This window comes from Chlamydotis macqueenii, chromosome 2 (genome assembly GCF_036417535.1).
Source record: "Chlamydotis macqueenii isolate bChlMac1 chromosome 2, bChlMac1.mat, whole genome shotgun sequence".
In the NCBI taxonomy this organism is placed as follows: Eukaryota; Metazoa; Chordata; class Aves; order Otidiformes; family Otididae; genus Chlamydotis; species Chlamydotis macqueenii.
Genome location: NC_141557.1, coordinates 27,033,031 through 27,053,746, shown reverse-complemented (window position 1 = coordinate 27,053,746; position 20,716 = coordinate 27,033,031). Strand labels below are relative to the sequence as shown.

The 20,716-nt window shown below is 37.9% G+C and overlaps 1 protein-coding gene across 1 annotated transcript in view; it reads left to right on the top strand.

The window, feature by feature from the left end:
• Positions 1-20,716, top strand: part of COL28A1 (collagen type XXVIII alpha 1 chain) — a 70,851-nt gene that overhangs the window by 19,216 nt on the left and 30,919 nt on the right. Inside the window, exons 12-22 of the mRNA XM_086742381.1 lie at positions 4,714-4,782; positions 6,624-6,692; positions 7,930-7,998; positions 8,935-9,003; positions 10,589-10,657; positions 11,380-11,448; positions 14,496-14,564; positions 15,709-15,780; positions 17,696-17,764; positions 18,281-18,352; positions 18,978-19,046. Coding sequence (XP_086598507.1) covers positions 4,714-4,782; positions 6,624-6,692; positions 7,930-7,998; positions 8,935-9,003; positions 10,589-10,657; positions 11,380-11,448; positions 14,496-14,564; positions 15,709-15,780; positions 17,696-17,764; positions 18,281-18,352; positions 18,978-19,046 — 765 coding nt within the window. The remainder of the gene's footprint in view (positions 1-4,713; positions 4,783-6,623; positions 6,693-7,929; positions 7,999-8,934; positions 9,004-10,588; positions 10,658-11,379; positions 11,449-14,495; positions 14,565-15,708; positions 15,781-17,695; positions 17,765-18,280; positions 18,353-18,977; positions 19,047-20,716) is intronic.

The following is a 20,716-nucleotide window of genomic DNA, read 5'->3' as shown; positions in this document are numbered from 1 at the left end:
AAAAGATTTTTCAACATGCTTAGGTCTATTAATTTATTCAAAATAGTAGGCATGATTTTGTCTGTTTTCATTAATTTATTAAAAAATGTTTGACTTATATTTATTAAAAAAAAAACAAGACCATATTCTATACAGTAGCACCGGTAAGGTTCTATAAGAGTTTATATTCAAGGTAATTTTGAAAATGTGTTAATTAGTGAGGGGGACAATAGTGACTGTTTGCAAATTTCAGTGGTCAATTTACAAACAGAACGATGTGGTTACAGATTACAAAATTGGGGCATAAAATCAGGAAGTGAGCACAACCTATGTTCCACTCATAAAGAAGTGTCGAACTGGGGTTACTTATGGTTATCATTTTAGAAGTAACATTGGGTTTGTTTGTTTAAACTCTTAGACCAGATACTGCAAATAAAGTAAACATTTCTAGAAACCAGGATATATTAATGGAAAGATTGGAAACAGCACATTCCTAAAAGCCACTACAGTAAGAGCCTCTCTGAAGAATTTAATATGCACAGTACAATTCTGAATTAGAGTCTAAAGTTTTATGAACAGACGTATTCAAACTTTTAAGGAAACAAGTAAGTTTGGACGTGGGTATTCAAAGCAGTTATTCCCATAAAAACATCTTGGGATAATCCTGTGAAAAATCCATCATGGCATATTTCCCTGAAAATGTGTCCCAGAATGAACTGCTAAGGGATGCTAATTCTTCTCTGATGATTTAGAAATTCTTTCCTTACTTATGTGGCAAGTTACATCTTTCCCAGGAGACTGAAAAAATCCAATTTTCCTGTAAAGAGGTATCATTTCTGGGTACCCCAACTAGCTTAAAAATACCAAGTATCAATAATATCTGTGAAAATATCCGTATCTACTTGCATTGTTGTTGCCAGTGTATACCTTAAAGATAAGATAATTATATTTGAAAGATTGTTTTTTGCTGTAGCTTAATCATTATCGTGTTACAGACTGAAATACAGTCTTTGTGTTCCTTACAGTATGTATACACTTTCTTAAAAGTAAAGAGATTATTTATGTTGGCACTAAACTGATAGTCATCATAATGTAACAAATTATTGGGGGGGGGGGTTTAACAGTAAGTATGTTCCAAGCTTAAGGTGGTACAGTTTTAAGATGTAAAAACATTAAGCTCAAATCAAGTGTAATTTTCCCTTCCATTGCTCTAGCTGATATTATGTGCCACCTGAAGGAAAATCCTAATAGAGAGAGAAAAAAAGAATTTGAGCAGACTGTTAGAGAAAGAAAATAATTGGGGAGAAGCTACTTTGAAAAGCAGGTTTTTCCTTCTACGTGTGCACGTAATGATGTAATTGCCAGCATTTGATGGTTTTAATAAATTCCACGTTACCTGTAGCACCAAGACCACAGTCGATAAAAGCCAGGGTTACTAATAGCCGTATGAAGTTTGGAATATACAGTCTTTACAATACATTGAATAGTTTATGTTTCCAAGTTTTGCATGTTGTCTGGCAGAAGGTGGGGTTTCTTTCTCCATTAATATTCAGGCATCTTCTGCTATCAGTAAGTAAGCATTTAACAGAACCAAATTCCCGTACTACCCCGTGTGCTTTTTATCATAAGGACTACTTAGGATAAAGGACTACTTATCATGACTACTTACACAGCCTACAGCAATACCTCCTAGTACAGCTGCTGTGAGGCAAATTGCATGACACCACTCATTGGAAAGAAAACTGTATAATGTTTATGTCATAGTTAAAAAAAGAGCTTTTGAAAAAACATTAACTTCAGTGGGACTCCCATCTGCATTTAAGGCAGCACATATATTGACATAGCTCTAGCATGTGGGTGAACTTGCAAAGGAGCAAATGATTTATGACAGGAAGCATCCCTCAGAGTTGCGGTCCTTGGGAAGTTCTGTCAGGGGCTGTCAGAAATAAATACAAAACAAAATTTCCATTTGGATGACAGGACAAAAAATTTGGAAGACACTTCCCAAACACAACAAAGGGTTTTGGTTTATTATTTCAGCTGAGAGATGAGCCTGTATTTTTATCAAACACTGTTTTTCAGAATGGAACAAGTTCCATCAGATAGCAGTATGAACCGGTTCCTACACCATTTCAGAGGTTTAGTTTTGACAAACGGAGCCAATGTGTTTAGTGGCGTGTGCCCTGAGCACTCTGCTTACACATAGTGGTGCTGCATGCTGCTGAAATTTATTTTTTTTTATCTAATAGATTTTATTTAGTATATTTTCAACTTTTCATATCCTTTGCATTCATTCTCTGGGGCGTGCTAATACGTTGTGGGACAACAGAGATCCCAGGCTGCCTTCTCCTGAAAGAAATGAAGGCTGTGAATGTGAACAGCTAATATTTAGCACGCTGCCTGGTCTTACAGCAGCCTGTGCCTGTTTCTTTCTCACTGAGGCATCTCTTCCTTGAAGAGGGGAAGTGTATCCCTAACCAGACTGTCTCCAGGATCTGAAACTACAGGGATCTTTATCTATTAATGTTGCTGGTCAAGTGGGCAGCTATTGAAGTAAGAGTTGGTGTTGGGCTAAGGGAGCCTATAGGCTGCAAGGCAAAGCTTCTTGGGCACCAGACTGGTGTGCTTGGCTTAACATTCTTCCAAAACCCATGCTTTGTGCATCCTGCCCAGCTTTGCAAAAAGCACAACTATGGGTAAAGTAGGCAGAAATATCTCTGTCCTTGAGGGAGTGTCTATTCATGGAAATTTGCTTGCAAAACTTTCTACTGAAACCTTAACACAACAGTTTTATAGCTTCTGTGGAGATGATTTTGCCCTAGAAGGAGAGCATAGCACAGGGCTGGGTGTGTGTAGCTACAGCACTGTGGCTTTGCTGGTCCCGTTCTGCCAGTGCACTTCTACGTACTGCGAAAAGCAGAAGCTGAACTCCCATTGATGCTTAGATGCTTGTGACCTGTTGGCATGAATGAAATTCAGTAGCCTAAATTACTACTGTTGGAAGTGAAATGGAGACTTCTAAGTCACTAAAACCTTTCTGAAAATGTTGCTTTTGGCATATATTATGTTCTAAAGAAATAGTATAAAACATATCCTTACTTATTTCCCCTACTTCTTGCCTAAGCAGAATCAGCCCAGAAAGCACTGAAATTCAGCTAACTGTTGGCTTAAAGGACAACAGTGCTTAATACAGAGTTTGTAAAGAGAATTAAAGAGGGGACAAGTATAAGCTTTAGTTGTATTATTCTTGGCATTCTCTAAATTTCCTGCTGATGGGAAATACTTAATAAAAATGGGTTTTGATCAGCTGATTTCAAAAGGACAATTTGTTCAATGCCAAATTAATCCCATGGAGGAACAGGGAGTCTAGAAGATGGGCCATTTGAGGAATTTTTGTTGTTGTTTGATCAGTTTCAAAACAAACACAGGAGGAAAAAACAACTATGAACAAAAAGGATCAATTTCTAATTGGCTTTATGTCAGTAAAAATTACATCATTTATGATAATCTGCATACGCATCAGCCAGGTTGTGACTCTGGTTCAAAGACTTCATGGAACTATTAGGAAACCCTAGGTCTACCTAGGAATACAGTAAACTTCTTTGCTATATTCTGTATTTTGGCAACAGCAACATGCACAGAATCCACATTAAAGCAATGTCAGTGTTGGTAATATGGTGTCACTGTGCTATGAGGAGATATATGTGCTACTCTGCTGAGTTAAACCAGCTTTCTCTGATTTTTCTCTGCCTTTTAACACTTATGTCCTATTGATGCTGTATTAGATTAGATTATGAAGTTGTGCTATAAAATCTTGTGTTTTGAATAAGCATTAAATTTCATAGCTGTTCCTCACATTATCATCCTGTCCTGTAATGGAATGAATTTAAGACTGGGCATCAAGTTCCACTTTATTCTAGGTTTAAAGCTGCAGTAGGAGCACTCCGAGTACATAGTTATCAGAAATTAAGTTTCAAGGATAATCTATTTATTTATTTTCACCATATATTTCCATTCCTGTATCTTTGGCAGATTACAGACTGGTAGATTTCTGGAGAGATATCTGGTTTTGGAGGTGTTTTTTACACTTCCATTGACCTCTCAGGTGCAAAAATCTCGTGGAAAGCTTTCAGAACTCAGCATATAAAATTTTTTGGTGTATTCAAAATTTCAGCCCCCCAAATATGAATACCTCCCCAGAAAATAAACAAGTTTTGATGAAAAGCCTTTTAAATCATCATATGGCTATGTTCACTTTGTTAGAAACGTATTAAACATGCAAGAGATGTAGGAGCTGCAGTCAAAGATAGCAGTACAAACAATTGTGCACAGTTGTCGCTATGGGAAAAACCTTGAGCGCAGTGTTTAAAGAATAAACACTGCTTAATTTCCAAATGCTTGTCTTTCCAGCAGGAAAAAAAGCTGAGGAAGCACCAAATTATAGGATAAAGTCAGAACCAATGATATGACAAAGAAAAAATGGATTTTTTTTTGTCTTTCCTGATGTATGTGAAAGAACGGCTTTATAATACTATTATCTATCCCAGCAACTTGTATGGCCAGGATATTGACCCTGCTCCTAATCAAAAAACTTAGCATTAGGACAGATTTTTTTTTTTTTTACTTTGAAAACCTATTTCTATTGCCCTAAATGAGCCTGTGGAAGACACTCTGAGGGAATTGGACTAAGATTCCATTTGCATTCATAGTTTATTTCCTTTTTTTTTCCTTTAGGGAGAGCAAGGCCCTTTAGGTCCCTATGGTCCTCCAGGACTCCCTGGTGTTGGACAGCCAGGACCCAAGGTAATTCTGAGTAAAGTGTCTGTTAAAGTGCTAACTGTGGACAGTCATTTTTTGGACGAAAGCTCTCAACTACTGTTTTATCAAACTCAAACTCTTATAATCTAAAACTGATACAATATTGAAATGTTATTGTATTTGTATAGGATGGAGATAACAGACCTGCCTTCCAGCAACTCTTAAGTTTTTGTTATGATCCCATTGATGTGGAGGCAGAGAGTGCAGTACAGCTGTTTGATATTGACGAATTTGAGCTATGTCCTTGAACACCGCTTGCTCAATTACAAAAAAACCAGCAACTAGAACAAGATAAGGAAATACCAAAGGCAAAAATAGTAAAGACAACCAAAAAACTGTTACCAATCCAAATGAAGCATAAGGCGCGTGAACAGTATATGGCTACCAATCAGATTAGAGATTAAGTGCGTGCACTTCGCATGTAACTTAGATAGACTATAAAAGACTAATGCTGACTAACAATAAAGGTCTCCGGAACACCATCCACGGAGTCCGTGATTTACTGCCACACGTTGATATCGCAGAAGTCAGATATAATGCTATTTAAATGGGGGTGCACTAAATGTAGTAGCAGATGCTTGCTCTAATGAGTAAACCATACTCCAAGGCACAGAAATATATCTCAGTCAGTGTGACACACAGTCAAGTGACAGATTGGCCTTGTTATTTCTTCACTGGGGAACAGATGTTCTTGTAGGTTATAAAATTATCTCTCTCATGCAGCATTTAATTCCTCCATCTTATTTTATTGCAAAAGACTAGAAGGTGGAATCCAATCTTGCTAATTTGTAAAAGTCATGCTGCCTATGCTAGCCAGCCAAATCTCCTTTTGGAAAACCGCAGAAGCATCTACATAGGAAATATTGCTACTTAGTTAATGAGAGTTTTGTCAGAGACCTACAGCTCAGACTCAAAGAAGAAATCTAAATTGGGCAGAACGAGATCTCACCCTAGTTCTTCCAGCTGCTAAGTCTTTGGCGTTGCCATATTTTACCTATTTTTTGGAGCCAAGTGCCAGTGTCTAAAATACCTGTTGTACTTTTTTGCTTTTACTGCTCTGATTTGTATGTTTATTGATCTTCTGCATTTTTCCTGTGCAGTGGGGCAGACTCCCGAACATAGAGAGGATTTATATAGCTCAAAACCTAGTAATTTGCCATGTAAAAGGAACAACATTTGGTCATTCCAGCAGGGAAAATAGTTTATGGAGAAGGAATGTCACTGCCAGTCTTTGTACTACTCTGGAGAGAGGTAAAAATCCTCTGTGCTCTTATCCTTGAAGCACATAGTCCTCAGTAAACTGGAGGAATTGTGAAGATTATGATACCTTATAAAGAGCCTTATAAACAGAAGATACAGAAATTATGCAGTTCCTGGAATTCCCGTGCAATCCCACATTCCACTGAAGCAGGCTTCAGTTCAGTTTGAGTGTCTAGATAGAGGCGACAGTGAGGATCTCTCACACCTGAGCATTCCTGCTTCACGGTTGGGTTGTACTCCAACCAAATTTATCCTGACTGCTCCATCATCCCTGTCATCTCTCCGGTCCTACACTTTTAAGCAGTTGCCCCTGTGCAAAGTGATAACACCCCTTTGATGTTGGTATGAGGACTGGAATGACATCTAGTGCTCCATGTATTAATTGAAAGGTACTTTTAAATGTTTCTAAATTGTTATTTAGGTTTTTTTTTTTCATCAGGAGATGTTAGACAGTTGATTTCAGACCTTTCTGTTCACATCATTAATACATCTGTATGCAAATGTTATGCTTTTGAAAAGCATCGAGTCGAATTAAGACTGAACTTTCTAATACTCTTTTTCACAAGGGTGTTGAAGGTCGAGAAGGTAAAATTGGATTGCCAGGACCTCCTGGAATTGGTGAGCCAGGATTACCAGTAAGTCAGTGATATATGCATCAGAAGTGGAAATATAATAAAATAAGTCTTAGTGAGTGTAATTGATTGACAGCAGCTATATTGGGTACTGATTCCACAAACCACCATATACCAAGTCTGGAGCAGCGGAAGTGCTGTCAGAGCAGTATTGCCACAGTAATTGCATGTGGCTTGCCCAAGTAGAAGAGTAAAGCCATGTCCAAACAAGTCTTGGGGAAATAAAAAAAAAAAAAATCTTGATCCATGTAAGCAGGATTACAGTATTCAGTTTTCAGAAGGAAATGGAGTTGCATATAAATAGCTGTACCCCTACTTGTTTGAATTGAGGATAATCTTTAAATTGTCTAAAACCAAATTTTAAGAAGATGAAAATCCAAGCGCTGAGACCTTCCTCAGCTCCTGTGTGTAATTTGGGTTGCATCAAAACCAGAGACCCAAATTATATGCTTTTAATTATATCTTTATCTTCTGAATTACAGAACTTGAGCAAGATTTTTGTAATGTTGAGTTAGTGCTCACTGGCTGCTTTTTCTTTCTGAAATCTGTAAAATGTATCGTTCTCTTGTATATTTAATGAAAAATCTCAGAGAGATCGTTAATTAAGAAGCAACAAATGTGGATGAGCGTTAGATTCGTTCTAATAGTATTTTTGAAGGTCACTTTGTGGTTGTAAGAGATTGTTTTTCTCACAAAAAAAAAGTAGAAACCTTTTTCTTAATCAAGATAATTCTTAAAAACTCTCTGTTAGCTTTAAATAATGAAAGATAGATTAATTTTGTGGAAGAACAGGAAGTATTAAAAAATATTATTTCTGTACTTCTCTAGTTTTGTGTGTTTAACCTGCCATTTTGTATGAAAAAAAAAACTATGTTCAAATTAATAATTTTCATTATGAAAATAATGAAATTATATTAAAGTACAGGGAATCAATTTCAAAGTGGTAAATGTATTTATTATAAATTAACCTATAGGTTCATCTGAGTTTTAAGAGTACAATCTTTAAACGTTAATTATGTGATTCACACTATTTCAGCATTAGCTTACTCTTATCTAAATCCTCCAATTAAGGGTTGCAACACTTTGTTTTAATTGCCTGGGCTCAACTAGCTGTTATGGAAACATTTTTTACTTACCAATGTCATAAGAGTTCCAAGAACCTATATTAGCAAGTTAGACAAAATGTCAATTAAAAACTCAATTGCTGGTATAGTCTGAATATATTTTTCTTTTCTTACAGGGACCACGTGGCCCTGATGGTCTGCCAGGTGAGACAGGTCTACCAGGAGAGGGCATTCAAGGCCAGAAGGTAGTTCTATGGAATTTTTTTTTTTAACATTGTAGGCAAAATTTGCAATAGCATCTAAGTTATTTAGTAACACTGATCATTCAACTGGTATAAAATGTCAGTTGATGAATCTTGGTCTTCTGAGTCACTGCGCTCTCTGAATATCCCTCCAAGTTCAGAAATTCTATGAAGATAATTATAAAAAAGTTGTACAGTCCCTCTAACAGTAGTAAGTTAATTATTCTCTTATTTATGTGTTTAATAAGATACCTTATTTTGGTAGCATTAATATGATAAATTTTCTTCTGAACAACTACTTAGCTATTTATGTTCTGTATTGGAAGAAAACACTCAGGAACTGTTTTCGTTCTGTCTTACCATTTTGGGAAACTAAAAGATGGGTTGTATGAGCCTCTATGGACAATGACCTCATTAAGGGCACTTGCTAGGTTAATATATGTGAACATTCCTTTTTATAAAAATAAGTACAAAATAAGCAAAGATTTATGATTGGATCACAACTGGGCTTCCCATCAAAATGTATCCCTGTTTTTTAGTGGCTTCAAGATTCTCTAGAGCCTTGAACTACTAAGCAAAGAAGATTTTTCTTCCTTTCATGGAAAAGAAGTTAGTTTTGTCCTTGCACCAGGTTCTGAAGTGCTCTCTCTGATTAACGAACATATTGTCACATTCTCAAACTGTAGCTTACTTCTTAGGATTTCATTTTCTCCTTTTGAAGTCCTTTATTCAACAACACAGTGAATGCAGATGAAGCATGTTATGAATTGTAACTGAGTCACTTTTCTCTAATATTGATAATTCGATTGACTATTTTTCTTGTTTGTTCATGAAGGAATACTTTTCTCTTCATTATCCACATTGTGATGAACAGTTTGTCTAGGATGATGTTCTTTATAAATTCCCAAATACAGTTACAAAACTGTCACATATTTCTAGGGTGAAAAAGGCTCTGAAGGTGTAGCTGGTCCTCCTGGACTGCCAGGTCAACAAATCAAAGGTGATAAGGTGAGGCATGGGGTATTTTTCTAGTCATATCTGTAGTTAATTATGTTTAGAGTTGAATTAATGATTAATTGTTCACACAATATCACAACAATACAAAGGTATGTTTTACCCCAAATCTGAGGAGCTCTGCTGCACCGTTCCATGCAGCTCCATAGGCTGCACTCACCTATGCAAGTAGCTGAGCCTGTTAATGTTAACTGAGACCACTAAGGACTGTATTCTATGCAGCTGGTAGTATGAGGGAAGAAATTGACTTTTTGAGTCCTAAATTTATTTCAGAAATATAGTATTTAAAATATTTTAAATTTTATTTAAATATTTTTTAAAATGTAAAAAACCCTTTGAGTCATCTAATCTAATGGACCTAGGATAGGTAAAGGAACACTCAGGCTTTTGAAATTTGTTACCTTTTTGGTGCTGAGTCCCCAGGAGAAGTCTAGAACATTTTTAATACCCTTGGCTTCATTGAGACTCCAGACTATATCTTGTGCATCCCCAGAGGGCAGCTAATGAAACATACCCAGAGGTCCTACAGAGCAGAGGCAGTGATTCCAGATCTTCCTTCTCATGATTTAGTGCCATAGCACTCCTCCTACTCCTTGTTCTTTTCCTTCCCTCCTGTCCCCACATCTCCTGCTCTTGTTGCCCCACAGTCAGCATCAGTGGGAGGAGAGGACAGCGCTCCCATCCAAAGTTATTGACTGCTTAGTCAGCAGGGAGTGCTTTGTGGATGTGGGAAGTTTAATTTGAACTTACTCATCTCACTGTCCAGTCAAATGGCTTTGCAAGGTCTTCAGAGCAATCTAGTGTGATCTGATTTGGCCTGTTTGTGAAAGATGTACTCGTTTAGCACCTGCCAGACCATCTTGCTCGAGGCCTTAGTTAGAGGAAGATTGGTTTTCTGTGCAGAAATGAGCCGTCTTATTCCCATGTCTGTATAGCAAAAATGCAGTGATGGCCAGAACAATAAGTGTTTGGGACCATGTCAGTAAATAAGTGTTTCTGACATAAGTGAAACTAATTATTTTTTCTTTTCTAGGGACTGGTGTCACATATCTTTGACACCTTCATGGGTCTGTGCCACTTCCAGTACCCACATGACCTCCCCATATTGCCCTAATTCCCTCTGTCATAATTCCTCTATTCCTTCCCTCAAGTGCTGTACAATACATAACCATACCACATGAGCAAGACTTTTCAAAAATACTCTCTAGCTGCACTGTTTGCACTTGCAACATTTTCTTCTGAGTGTTGTGCAAGAAATTGTGTATATTTCCATATAACAAAATCTTCACATTTAATCTCAGTATGTGTAAGATAAGCTATGAATTCTTCTAGTAATAAAGTTATGGCTGTGATCATCTAATGTTATAAATGAGAAAGAGTTTGTAAGTAGCAAGGGGTATTATTCTTATTAAATCAATTGCCGTAGGCAGACCTCGAAGTATTCCCAACACATTTAACTCAAACAGAAGCAGCAAACTTCAGGATAATACAGCTTGGGAACTGTTGCTCTGTGTTTAAATACGTTAATCAGCTAGCATGGACTATTGCAATTTAGCTCTTGGGAATATTTTTTGTGTAGGGTGAACAAGGCCAAGTAGGACCACAGGGCCCAGTAGGACCACCAGGAATAGGCAATCCAGGGAGCCAGGTAAGTCTACATTTTGGACGTGTAATGAGTGTTTGCATGTAGTTTTCATTTTATACTTTATCAGAGCTCTAATCTTGATGTGAAGACATTAAAAATCTCACAGTGATTTTTCATTTTAGAAAGTATCAAACTAGTCTTTGGGCAAAGCTTGTAAATATAAGTGATTCCAGCTGATTTGAATGGTCTTGGAGTATAGGAAACAGAAATTTGGTCTAATCTGCATAGTAATTTGCATAGGAGATAAATCAGATGCATTGCTAGGATGATGACATATTATAGATAAGTTTCACCAGGTAAGAATCCACCGCTTCTGAATTTCAAGCCTTTTGAAGCTTGAACACAGCCTTTAATAGTTGGATACAGAAAAACTGAAACTTCTCAAAAGAACTTTTGGGTTTTATTTTTTTGGAGAGAAGATAAGAGTTCATGCTTCCACCACACTATCCCAGTGACTGAGGGCTTAGATGCAGATACTGAAACACTTCCCATTTGTTTTCTCACTAAACAGTAATTGTCATTACACTTGGATACATCAGTGAAATACACAGGATAGTGACAAAGGAAAAATAAAATAAAGATTTCAGAACTAGGCCTGAGGGCAGGCAAGCAAATTGTTTTCTTTTAAAGATAAGATAAAATCGTTATTAACTGAAAGATGGACTTGTGGTGAATTTCAGATGTGGAAGAGTGTAATGCACTAACTCATTGATTTTGCTTTGTAGGGTATACAGGGTCCACAAGGAAACCCTGGGGCAAAAGGATCTAAAGGTCTTGGTCTACCAGGTCCAAAGGTAATGATTCAGACATTGTTTTTTTAAAAAATAGCACCAGCAAGAAAGGTCCTGCACATGGGTCGTGGCAATCCCAGGCACAAATATAGGCTGGGCGGAGAATGGATCGAGACCAGCCCTGAGGAAAGGGACTTAGGAGTGATGGTAGATGAGAAGTTTAACATGAGCTGGCAATGTGCCCTTGCGGCCCAGAAGGCCAACCGCATCCTGGGCTGCATCAACAGGAGCGTGGCCAGCAGGTCGAGGGAGGTGATTCTGCTCCTCTGCTCTGGTGAGACCCCACCTGGAGTACTGCATCCAGCTCTGGAGCTCCCAACATAAGAATGACATGGACCAGTTGGAGAGGGTCCAGAGGAGGGCCACGAAGATGATCAGAGGGCTGGAGCACCTCTCCTATGAGGACAGGCTGAGAGAGTTGGGGCTGTTTAGCCTGGAGAAGAGGAGGTTCTGGGGAGACCTGATAGCGGTCTTCCGCTATGGGGAAAGGCTGTTCAGTAGGGCCTGTTGTGACACGACTAGGGGTAATGGTTTTAAAACCGAGGGAGGCAGATTTAGATTAGACATTAGGAAAGAATTTTTTACAATGAGATTGGTAAACACTGGAACAGGTTGCCCAGAGAGGTGGTGGAAGCCCTATCCCTGGAAACGTTCAAGGCCAGGTTGGATGAGGCTCTGAGCATACTGATCTGGTTGGGAGATGTCCCTGCTCCTTGCAGGGGGGTTGGACTAGATGACCTTTAAAGGTCCCTTCCAACCCAAACTATTCTATGATTCTGTGATTCTATGATATCTTTGCCAGGCTTTTCAAGAGTGTGTTTGATGAAGTGAAAACGTAACTCTTCAATGAAGATAACAATTCACTTTTGAATCTTTGAGGGAAATCCGCCCACGTTTTCAAGATGTTCACAACGTGGAGCATATGACTTCTGCTTAGTGTCCAACACTTAACCTTTATCGATACGGATTTTAGGTTCTAAATGAATACAAATTTATAAACACAGTGTCTTTCAAAGATGTTTACATCAAATGAGTTTGGTGCCACATGCACATTGTGTTCAAGTAAAGCATTTTACCAAGCAACTTAGCTGTAAATCAGTGATGGTTTTGCAACTTAAAGCTAGTCGCACCACACCTTCAGCTTGTCCTTCTGCCTTCCATGGTCGTCATGAGAAAGAACAAAAACCAAAGACAGAACCACTAGGAGAGAAAAAAAGAGCTTAAGTGTTCTTAGTAACTGACACTGCACCACAGGGGGAGGGAAAGTAGGAAGAGAACAGGAAAATGGGGTAAACGATTCCTGCTGTCAAAGCCCAAGCCTCTAGTGATACAGTGTCAGGTGAGCACCGTAAAAGGAGAAAAAGGGAATTGATTACATACTAAGGAGAGCAAGTGGAGTAAACTGATGAACTGTAAAGCAGAAGTGTGGTTTCTAATCACCTTGATTTACAAAAGGAAGGCATCAGTCACTGTAGCAAAAGCAGGGAGAAATACAATCATTTTCTTCTGGGCTTTACTTTTGCATGTAAGTAGCAGTTACAGCACCAATGTTTAATATTTATGTAGGAAAAACAGGTAGCTGTGAAACATGTTACGTATGAGGACAATTTTCCTAGTGTGAAAAAGCATTTTAAAAAGCAAAATTGAAAAAATTGAATTCCTATTTCTTTAATTGTTTTAAAACTGGAAAAAAAGATCCTGACGGTGAAACTTTCTCCTAAACAGAAGTTCTGATTTTTCATTATTTGGACTCATTTTCATTCAGTGGGCAAAGAGTTTTTGATGTAGTGGTATAAAGTAAAAAAATAAAATGTATTAAAACAAAAAGGAGAAAGTTGGAATGATTCCACATTCCTCAGGGGTCGGCATTGGGACTGGTGTTGTCAGCAACATGGACAGTGGGATAGAATGCACCCTCAGCATGTTTGCCAACAACACCAAGCTGTGTGGTGCAGTCAACATGCTGGAGGGAAGGGATGCCATCCAGAGGGACCTTGAGAGGTGAGCCCATGTGCACTTCATGAAGTTCAACAAGGCCAAGTGCAAGGTCCTGCACATGGGTCGGGGCAATCCCAAGCACAAATAGAGGCTGGATGGAGAATGAATTGAGAGTGGCCCTGAGGAGAAGGACTTGGGAGTGCTGGCGGACAAGAAGCTCAACATGAGCTGGCAGTGTGCGCTTGCAGCCCAGAAACCCAGCCACATCCTGGGCTGCATCAAAAGAAGCATGGCCAGCTGGTAGAGGGAGGTAATTCTGCCCCTCTACTCCACTCTTGTGAGGCCCTGTCTGCAGTACTGTGTCCAGCTCTGGAGCCTCCAACATAGGAAGGATGTGGATCTGTTGGAGAGAGTCCAGAGGAGGGTCACGAAGATGACCAGTGGTCTGGAGCACCTCTCCTGTGAGGACAGGCTGAGAGAGTTGGGGCTGTTCAGCCTGGAGAAGAGAAGGCTCCAAGGAGACTTTATAGGCACCTTCCATTACCTGAAGGGGGCTTATAGGAAAGATGGGGAGAAACTTTTTAGCAGGGCCTGTTGTGATAGGACAAGGGGTAATGTTTTTAAAATAGGGGGAGGTAGATTCAGACTGGATATAAGGAAAAGTATTTTTACACTGAGAGTGATAGAACATTGTAACAGGTTGCCCAGAGAGGTGGTGGATGCCCCATCCCTGGAAACATTCAAGGGCAGGTTGGATGGGGCTCCGAGCAACCTGATGTGGTTGAAGAAGTCCTTGCTTCTTGCAGGGAGGTTGGACCTTTAAAGGTCCCTTCCAACCCAAACTGTTCTATGATTCTGTGTTTCCTTAGGCAAGCTTAAATAAAATAGATGCAGTCCTACAAGTTACTGGGGTTTTTAAAGAACAGAATTTTCCATTTGAAAACTGCTTGGCTGAAAATTTGACCACTTAGAATCATAGAATATCTCAAGTTGTAAGGGACCCATAAGGATCATCCAGTCTACTTCTAACTAAAACTGTTAGTGAAATAGTGCAAGTAATGAACGAGGCTAAGTTGTGTTCCTCTGTTAAACAAAAGTCTTTTTGTTACTAGGGTCAACCAGGTGAACCTGGACAAAAAGGAGAACCAGGACTTCCAGGAATTGGCGTGCGAGGACTTAAAGTGAGCCTATTTTTTGTTTTTAACTGCTCCTTACAGGGTCTTCTAATTCTTTCACTTGTTGCTGATAAACTAAGTAGAAGATTTTTTTTTTTTTTTTATAAATTGACTATGATCAAAATAAGAAGGAATTTCAGTGACAGGTACTGCCTTAACTTCACAATTTTAGCTTTTAAACTCACAATGCTGTGCTAGAGCTCTCACCCTCTCTCCTAAAATCATTACTGCGGCCATAACTGGAATAGAGTTTTTCCCCATCTTTTCTAAGCTAGTGAGTTATTTCCTAGGCTTGTTAGAAATATTTCCTCTGTTCCTCTGCAATGACTGGAAAAAAAACCCAGTCTGTGTGCCAGAGGTGGCCATACTGCCTAAATGTTAGAAGAGTTGTTAAATGCTTAAAGCTTTGACTTCAGCTGCCATTTTAAAGACTATATACTATGTCCTTGATGATTTAAGTAGAGCTTCCAAAATCTTGGGTAAGATGGCATAGACACTTTGGTTTCAGTGATTTTTCCCAGGATCATGGAAGAAGCACTTGGCAGGACTAGTTCTTGTGGATAGTTTCAACTCTTTGTGGCAAGTCTTAAAAGTAATGCCTTTACCATTTTGTACACTGGTGAGGTGATAGTCTCCAGTCAACAACTCCGTTTATGGTACAAACCAGTCTATGAGCATCATGCAATTCATGCAATGCAATGTGGTCAGATAAATCAAAGACTATACAGTAGATTCAAAAGTGAGGTGATTAGGTTGGACAGGCATTTTTGGCTGACCATTCTTTAAGTACTAGATGTTTCAATTTGCAAGTAAATTACATTAATATCTTATTGTTCTTGTGCATGGAATAACAAGCAGTATTCTATCATATTTTTACTCACTGAATAAATGTAAATTTGTTTAATACAACATCAAGATGTAAGAGGTAGGCAAGGAGCTTGGAAATAAATTGAAAATACTTATTTTAGATTGTAGGAGTAGAAAAAGTTACTGGCCCTATAGCGTATTTAACTTACTGGGAATAACTACCTTTATTTGAGAAAAAAAAATATTATATGTCATTAATTAATATTTTAACACAGTTAGATCCATTTTACAGAATAAAGGATTTATCTAAGTATGCAGAAATAATTATTTATTCTTCTTTAAGGGTGATATAGGTCTCTCAGGACTCCCAGGAGAGAGAGGGGTGCAGGGAGATCCTGGGAAGTCAGGGAAAAAGGTAAGGAAATGTATTTTACTGCATGTAAAAGGTGTAGATGAAAGAAGAACAAATCATTATTTGCAGGTATGCAGTGGCAAGAAGTTCATCCTGGAGAAGGCATGTGGCAATACTTTTGCCAGGAAAAGGGACTAGACTATTTGAGATGTTTCCAACAAACTTTACTAACAATGAATCTGAGTCTGCAACCAATTTAGCTGCCCTGCCTTTTGTGGGCTATTGAGTACTGTTAAATTTCACTATCTTCTTGAAGAACAGATTCCTTGTGTCTTTAGCCTATTCCTTACAGCCTGTTCAGTTTTTTCCTGACACCAATGAGTCATGCTCAGATTGATGTGACTTAGGGCATCTAGCAGGGTGGTGAGCTGTGGCTGAAACCTGTCAGCCTGGCACAGAAACAGTCACAAACAGCCGAAAGCAGGGCTGCTTTTTTCCAAGGGTAATCTTGAGATTTTAAGAGAAACTCTGGCACATTGGGAAAAAGAAGCATAAATTAAAAATAGTGGAAAATAATTTAAAAGGGTGCAAAACAGAGTGCCCAAAATAGTCAATTTAGAGTAAGTTAAATGGAGGCTTTTAATTTTACTGTTTCCAAATAGAATGAGCTGCTGAGTGAGCAAAATTCACTGCTTTGGCTGATTGTTGAATTGCTGCTGAGAATCCAGGTGCCTCCAAACTCTGCTGCTGTGCAGCTCTTAAATGAGGGTAGCAGCTGGCCAGTGTGTAGAACTGATGAACTGAGCATGATTCAGAGTAAGCAAATCAGCATTTTTTGACAGCAGCTCTTCAATTAGAAAATACCTGAATAGCTGTGATAAACATCAATTAAGAATGCAGCTTCACATTTTTGTCATCTACAAGGGCAGTGCAAATAGCAGTTTGACAAGCTGCAGCCTGAGGCAGTAAGCCTTCCACTGTAGAAAATTATGTAGCATTTCTGTTGCTACTTAATTATTTTTTTAAAATTTGAAATTGCCCACTATAGAGGTGCTCAAAAATTAAGATCCCCGTGAAGTGAAACATAAAAATTAAGAATAAATGTTAAATTAAAGCTACAGGTTGCTTTTGTATTTGGGAATACTGGGGTTTTTTTCTCTTGCATATTGCCTTTATTCTGATGATCAACTTGGTGCTGTCACCTTCACTGCCGTAATTCATTATAAGTGAAAATATTAGTACTGAGCACCTACCTGGAGCATTCAGGACAGCGCAAAGAACAGCTTGATGCCTGCAGTGACTAGCACAGTGATGTTATGAGTTATTTGCAGATGTGAAGCTGTCTCACAGAAGTGGGATCCAGACCGATGCCTATCAACAGCAGGCTCTGTAGTGCCACTTCCACCAACAGCTCAAATCAGAAATTAATTTTTAAACTTCATTTTAATCTACTTTTCACTTTCTGAATTACCTACAGGCATTCTGATATACTAATCTGACTTATATTATGCATAAATATTTTGTAGATAATGTTCCTTAATAGAAAGTTTTGTGTGGATTACTTGTGGATTGTCTGAAGTAATGTTTTTGCCAAATATTTGCAGCCTGGATTGGCCTGTGGCTACAGCGTTGCCTAAAATTACTACTTCTTAAAAGTTGTTTTTCTTAGAATTGGTCAGCCAAGAACTTTTCTGATAATTTTGCATACATTTATCTTCCTTATATGAGTACATGCACACAATTCTTCCTGCAAAAGATTGTTGCAATTGTAAATGGCACTAATACAAATATCTGAAAATAAAGAATAGAAATGCAGGAGGGTGGAGAGGGTTTAAGAAGATAAATTAAGAAGATTTTTTTTCAGGAATAAAAACCCCAGGTATTTACTGACAATTTTGGCGTTTATGCAAGCATTGTTGCTCATAAGTCTATTGAGTCAAGCTACATGAAAATTAATTAACCATCTAATCTTTGTTAGGGGGAAAAAGGAGATCAAGGTCCAAGAGGCCCGGAAGGACCCCCTGGCAAAGGAGACATAGGCCAAAAGGTATGGCTTGACTACAAACTTTAGAAGGACCTATTTTATAACAGTTCAGATTCTGGCCTATTTTTCCATTTATTATTTCTTAAGTAGCAACTGTATTTTAACTGATGATTTAAAAGGATTTAAGAGGGAGCGATGTGTTCCTTAGCCTGAACAAATGCAGCAAAATCAGATTATAAACATAGACCTTAAAGTTAATTGGACAGTAGAGATTTCCTAAAAATTCAGTACAGAGTTTTCATTAAAATTAGGAGGAGGCAAATTATCTCTGATAGGGAGAGAGAAGGAACTAAGAGAAATTAGGTGACTAGTTAGATATCTAAATATGAAATTAAAATCCTGGAAAGATGTATGAGTAGACAGCTTTTATCTCTCACCTGGTTAAATTGAAGATATTTGGGGCACCTTTCTAATTACGGGTGTAATTTTCATTGTGGTTTTAGTTATTTGTGTATCTCCTGGTTGTGAATGAATCTTTGCTGTGATTGGAAAAAAAAAAAAAATGTTTATTTTCATCAGGGTGACCCTGGAGAGAAAGGATCCCAAGGACTGATTGGTGATAAAGGAGTACAAGGCCCAGCTGGACCAAAAGTAAGCTTGTTCCACCAGAGTAACCCTTCACTTTGTATTTTATAGAAGAAGCTGTGGAATTTATGTAATGTACAAACTTCTCAAGCCTCTGATGCTTGTAGGCTTAACAGAACTAAGGAAAGGAGAAACATTTCCATACTCTGTCCTGAATGACAAAGTCACAAGGAGAAAAAGAATAGATAAACATATCATTACAGACCTTCTAGTTATGCATGAGCACTGAGAAGCTAAACTAAATTTGTCCAAGTGATTCTAACCACAACCATTCCGCATATTTTTTACTTTGAAACATTCTGTTATAATATTTTGTGAGTAAGTATCTCTCTGAATGATAGGGAAATTGAAATAATACAAGTATTCTGGTTATTCCATTGGCTTTGTAAGCCGTACACAAAAAATTACTTCAATCAAATACACAGTTCAAGCAATAGTTATTTAAAATATTAAACTTGGACCAGCTTTCACAAGAACAATAAGTTGATTTATGTTTTTTCTCAAATACCGTCTATTTCGTAGATAGATCTGTATTGTAGATATTTTTATAATATAAAGTGTTGAAAAACCTTTTTGCTACTTGTGCAGAAAAAGAAACTGTTTAAATCTGGATGATACCATTTTGTAACAGGGTGAACCAGGAGAGAGAGGACCGCCTGGTGTTGCTGGATCATCTATTCGGGGACCTGCTGGACCAAAGGTCATTATCTGATAATTGTTTGCTGGAGACCGGAGATTGGAAAATTTCTAGTGCACATTTCTGTCAAAATTAAAAGAATATAAATTAAAGAAGTTAAAATTCCTTGTTGTAGTAACAAAGATGACTGACTTCTAGAAATAAGGACTAAAAGTACTAAAAATTAATGGAGAGTGTGTGGGGGCCCTTTAGCAGGATGCTGAACTTAGTACATGTTATTCCCTCCTCAAGCCATTTGTTAAAAAAAAAAAAAAAAATCCCGATTACATTTCTGTTGTGTTTTGGTCCCTCCTGTTAAATTAATCACTTTGAAGTCTTTTTCTTCTCTCTTTTTTTTTTTATTTTCAAATTTACTATGCATTTTGTTTCTTAGACTAAAGGTTTCCTGAATGTGGCAGTAAATCCCTGCAGGAATGTATCTGTTTATAGTTCTAGGAACTTATATGCTGAACTAGAGGATTTTTTAGAGGTAAATGTTTGTATGTCACTTCCAAGTGAACAGCTGGCCTGTAGATACTACTTCAAATAAAATGTCATATATGTGATAGCTAGAGCTACATCCACCTCATTTCCTCTATGGGGAAAATGTGCCTGAAATGAGTGGGACTTGTCCTGCTGAGCAAAACAAGTGGATTCAGTAAAGCTAACTTCAAAGGTTTTAAAACCATTTGAAAATTCATTACAACCTCATTTTTAGTTTAAGAACAAAATAGTTGCCGTTTTCATAATACATCAGTTAACTTCAATTTTAATTGATGCTTTTCAGCTTTGGTGATAGTTTTTAGGGTAGAGAAATCACTAATGTACATCCTATCCCTCTGAAGGAGTTTCATCCCCATTTTTCTTCTACCTTAAAAATATATATACCCCCACACACAAGCAAATGTAGGTATTGTACATATGATGTACTCATCAGCCTGCCAACAGGACATCACAGAGGGCTAGGATGTGGTCTGGACTTGTTTGTGCATGGAGGAGGAGGGAAGAAGGGAACACAAGAAGCTCAGGGTACACCTGGTGAAAAAATGCAACCACAGAGAGGAAAGAAAGGAGAGGATTGTGGGGTGGTCATATCTCTTATATTGTTTTAAAACCCTAGTAATGTGCCAAACTTTATGTCAGGAAAATTTAAGTGGCATGCTATAAGGCATAACTTGTATGAAGACAGGTTTCACTACACCAATCTCCCTTCTTCACGTTTTCTTGGTTACTGTGACATTTTTGAAGAGACCAGTAAGTGAGTCAAGGTTGTTTCTTGATAAAATTCATGATGACAAGTAAGAACTTTGTATACTTTATTGCCTTTTTCACCATGATTTTATTCTGTTTGGTACAGTTCGTATCACTTTCATAGTAGACTGGCCATGATCCAAAATCCACTGGAGTCTGTAGGAGTTGCTGAATTTTAGATCAGGGCTTTTATGTGCAGTGGCTGATGCAAGAAAACAAGTATTTGGGGTAATTATAAAATGCAAGTTGATTTTTAGAAAATATACAAAACTTTGTCTCCTTAGCTCCATAATAATTTCTTTGTTTAAACAAATACCTGCTGTGTTTCTGACAATTGCTTAATAATGGCTACACAGGTCCATTTTCTGTCTCCACTGTGGAACGCACAATGATTGCTAGTAATTGTGTTCTTGGAACATCCTGGTATCTGCAGTAGTGAAGCC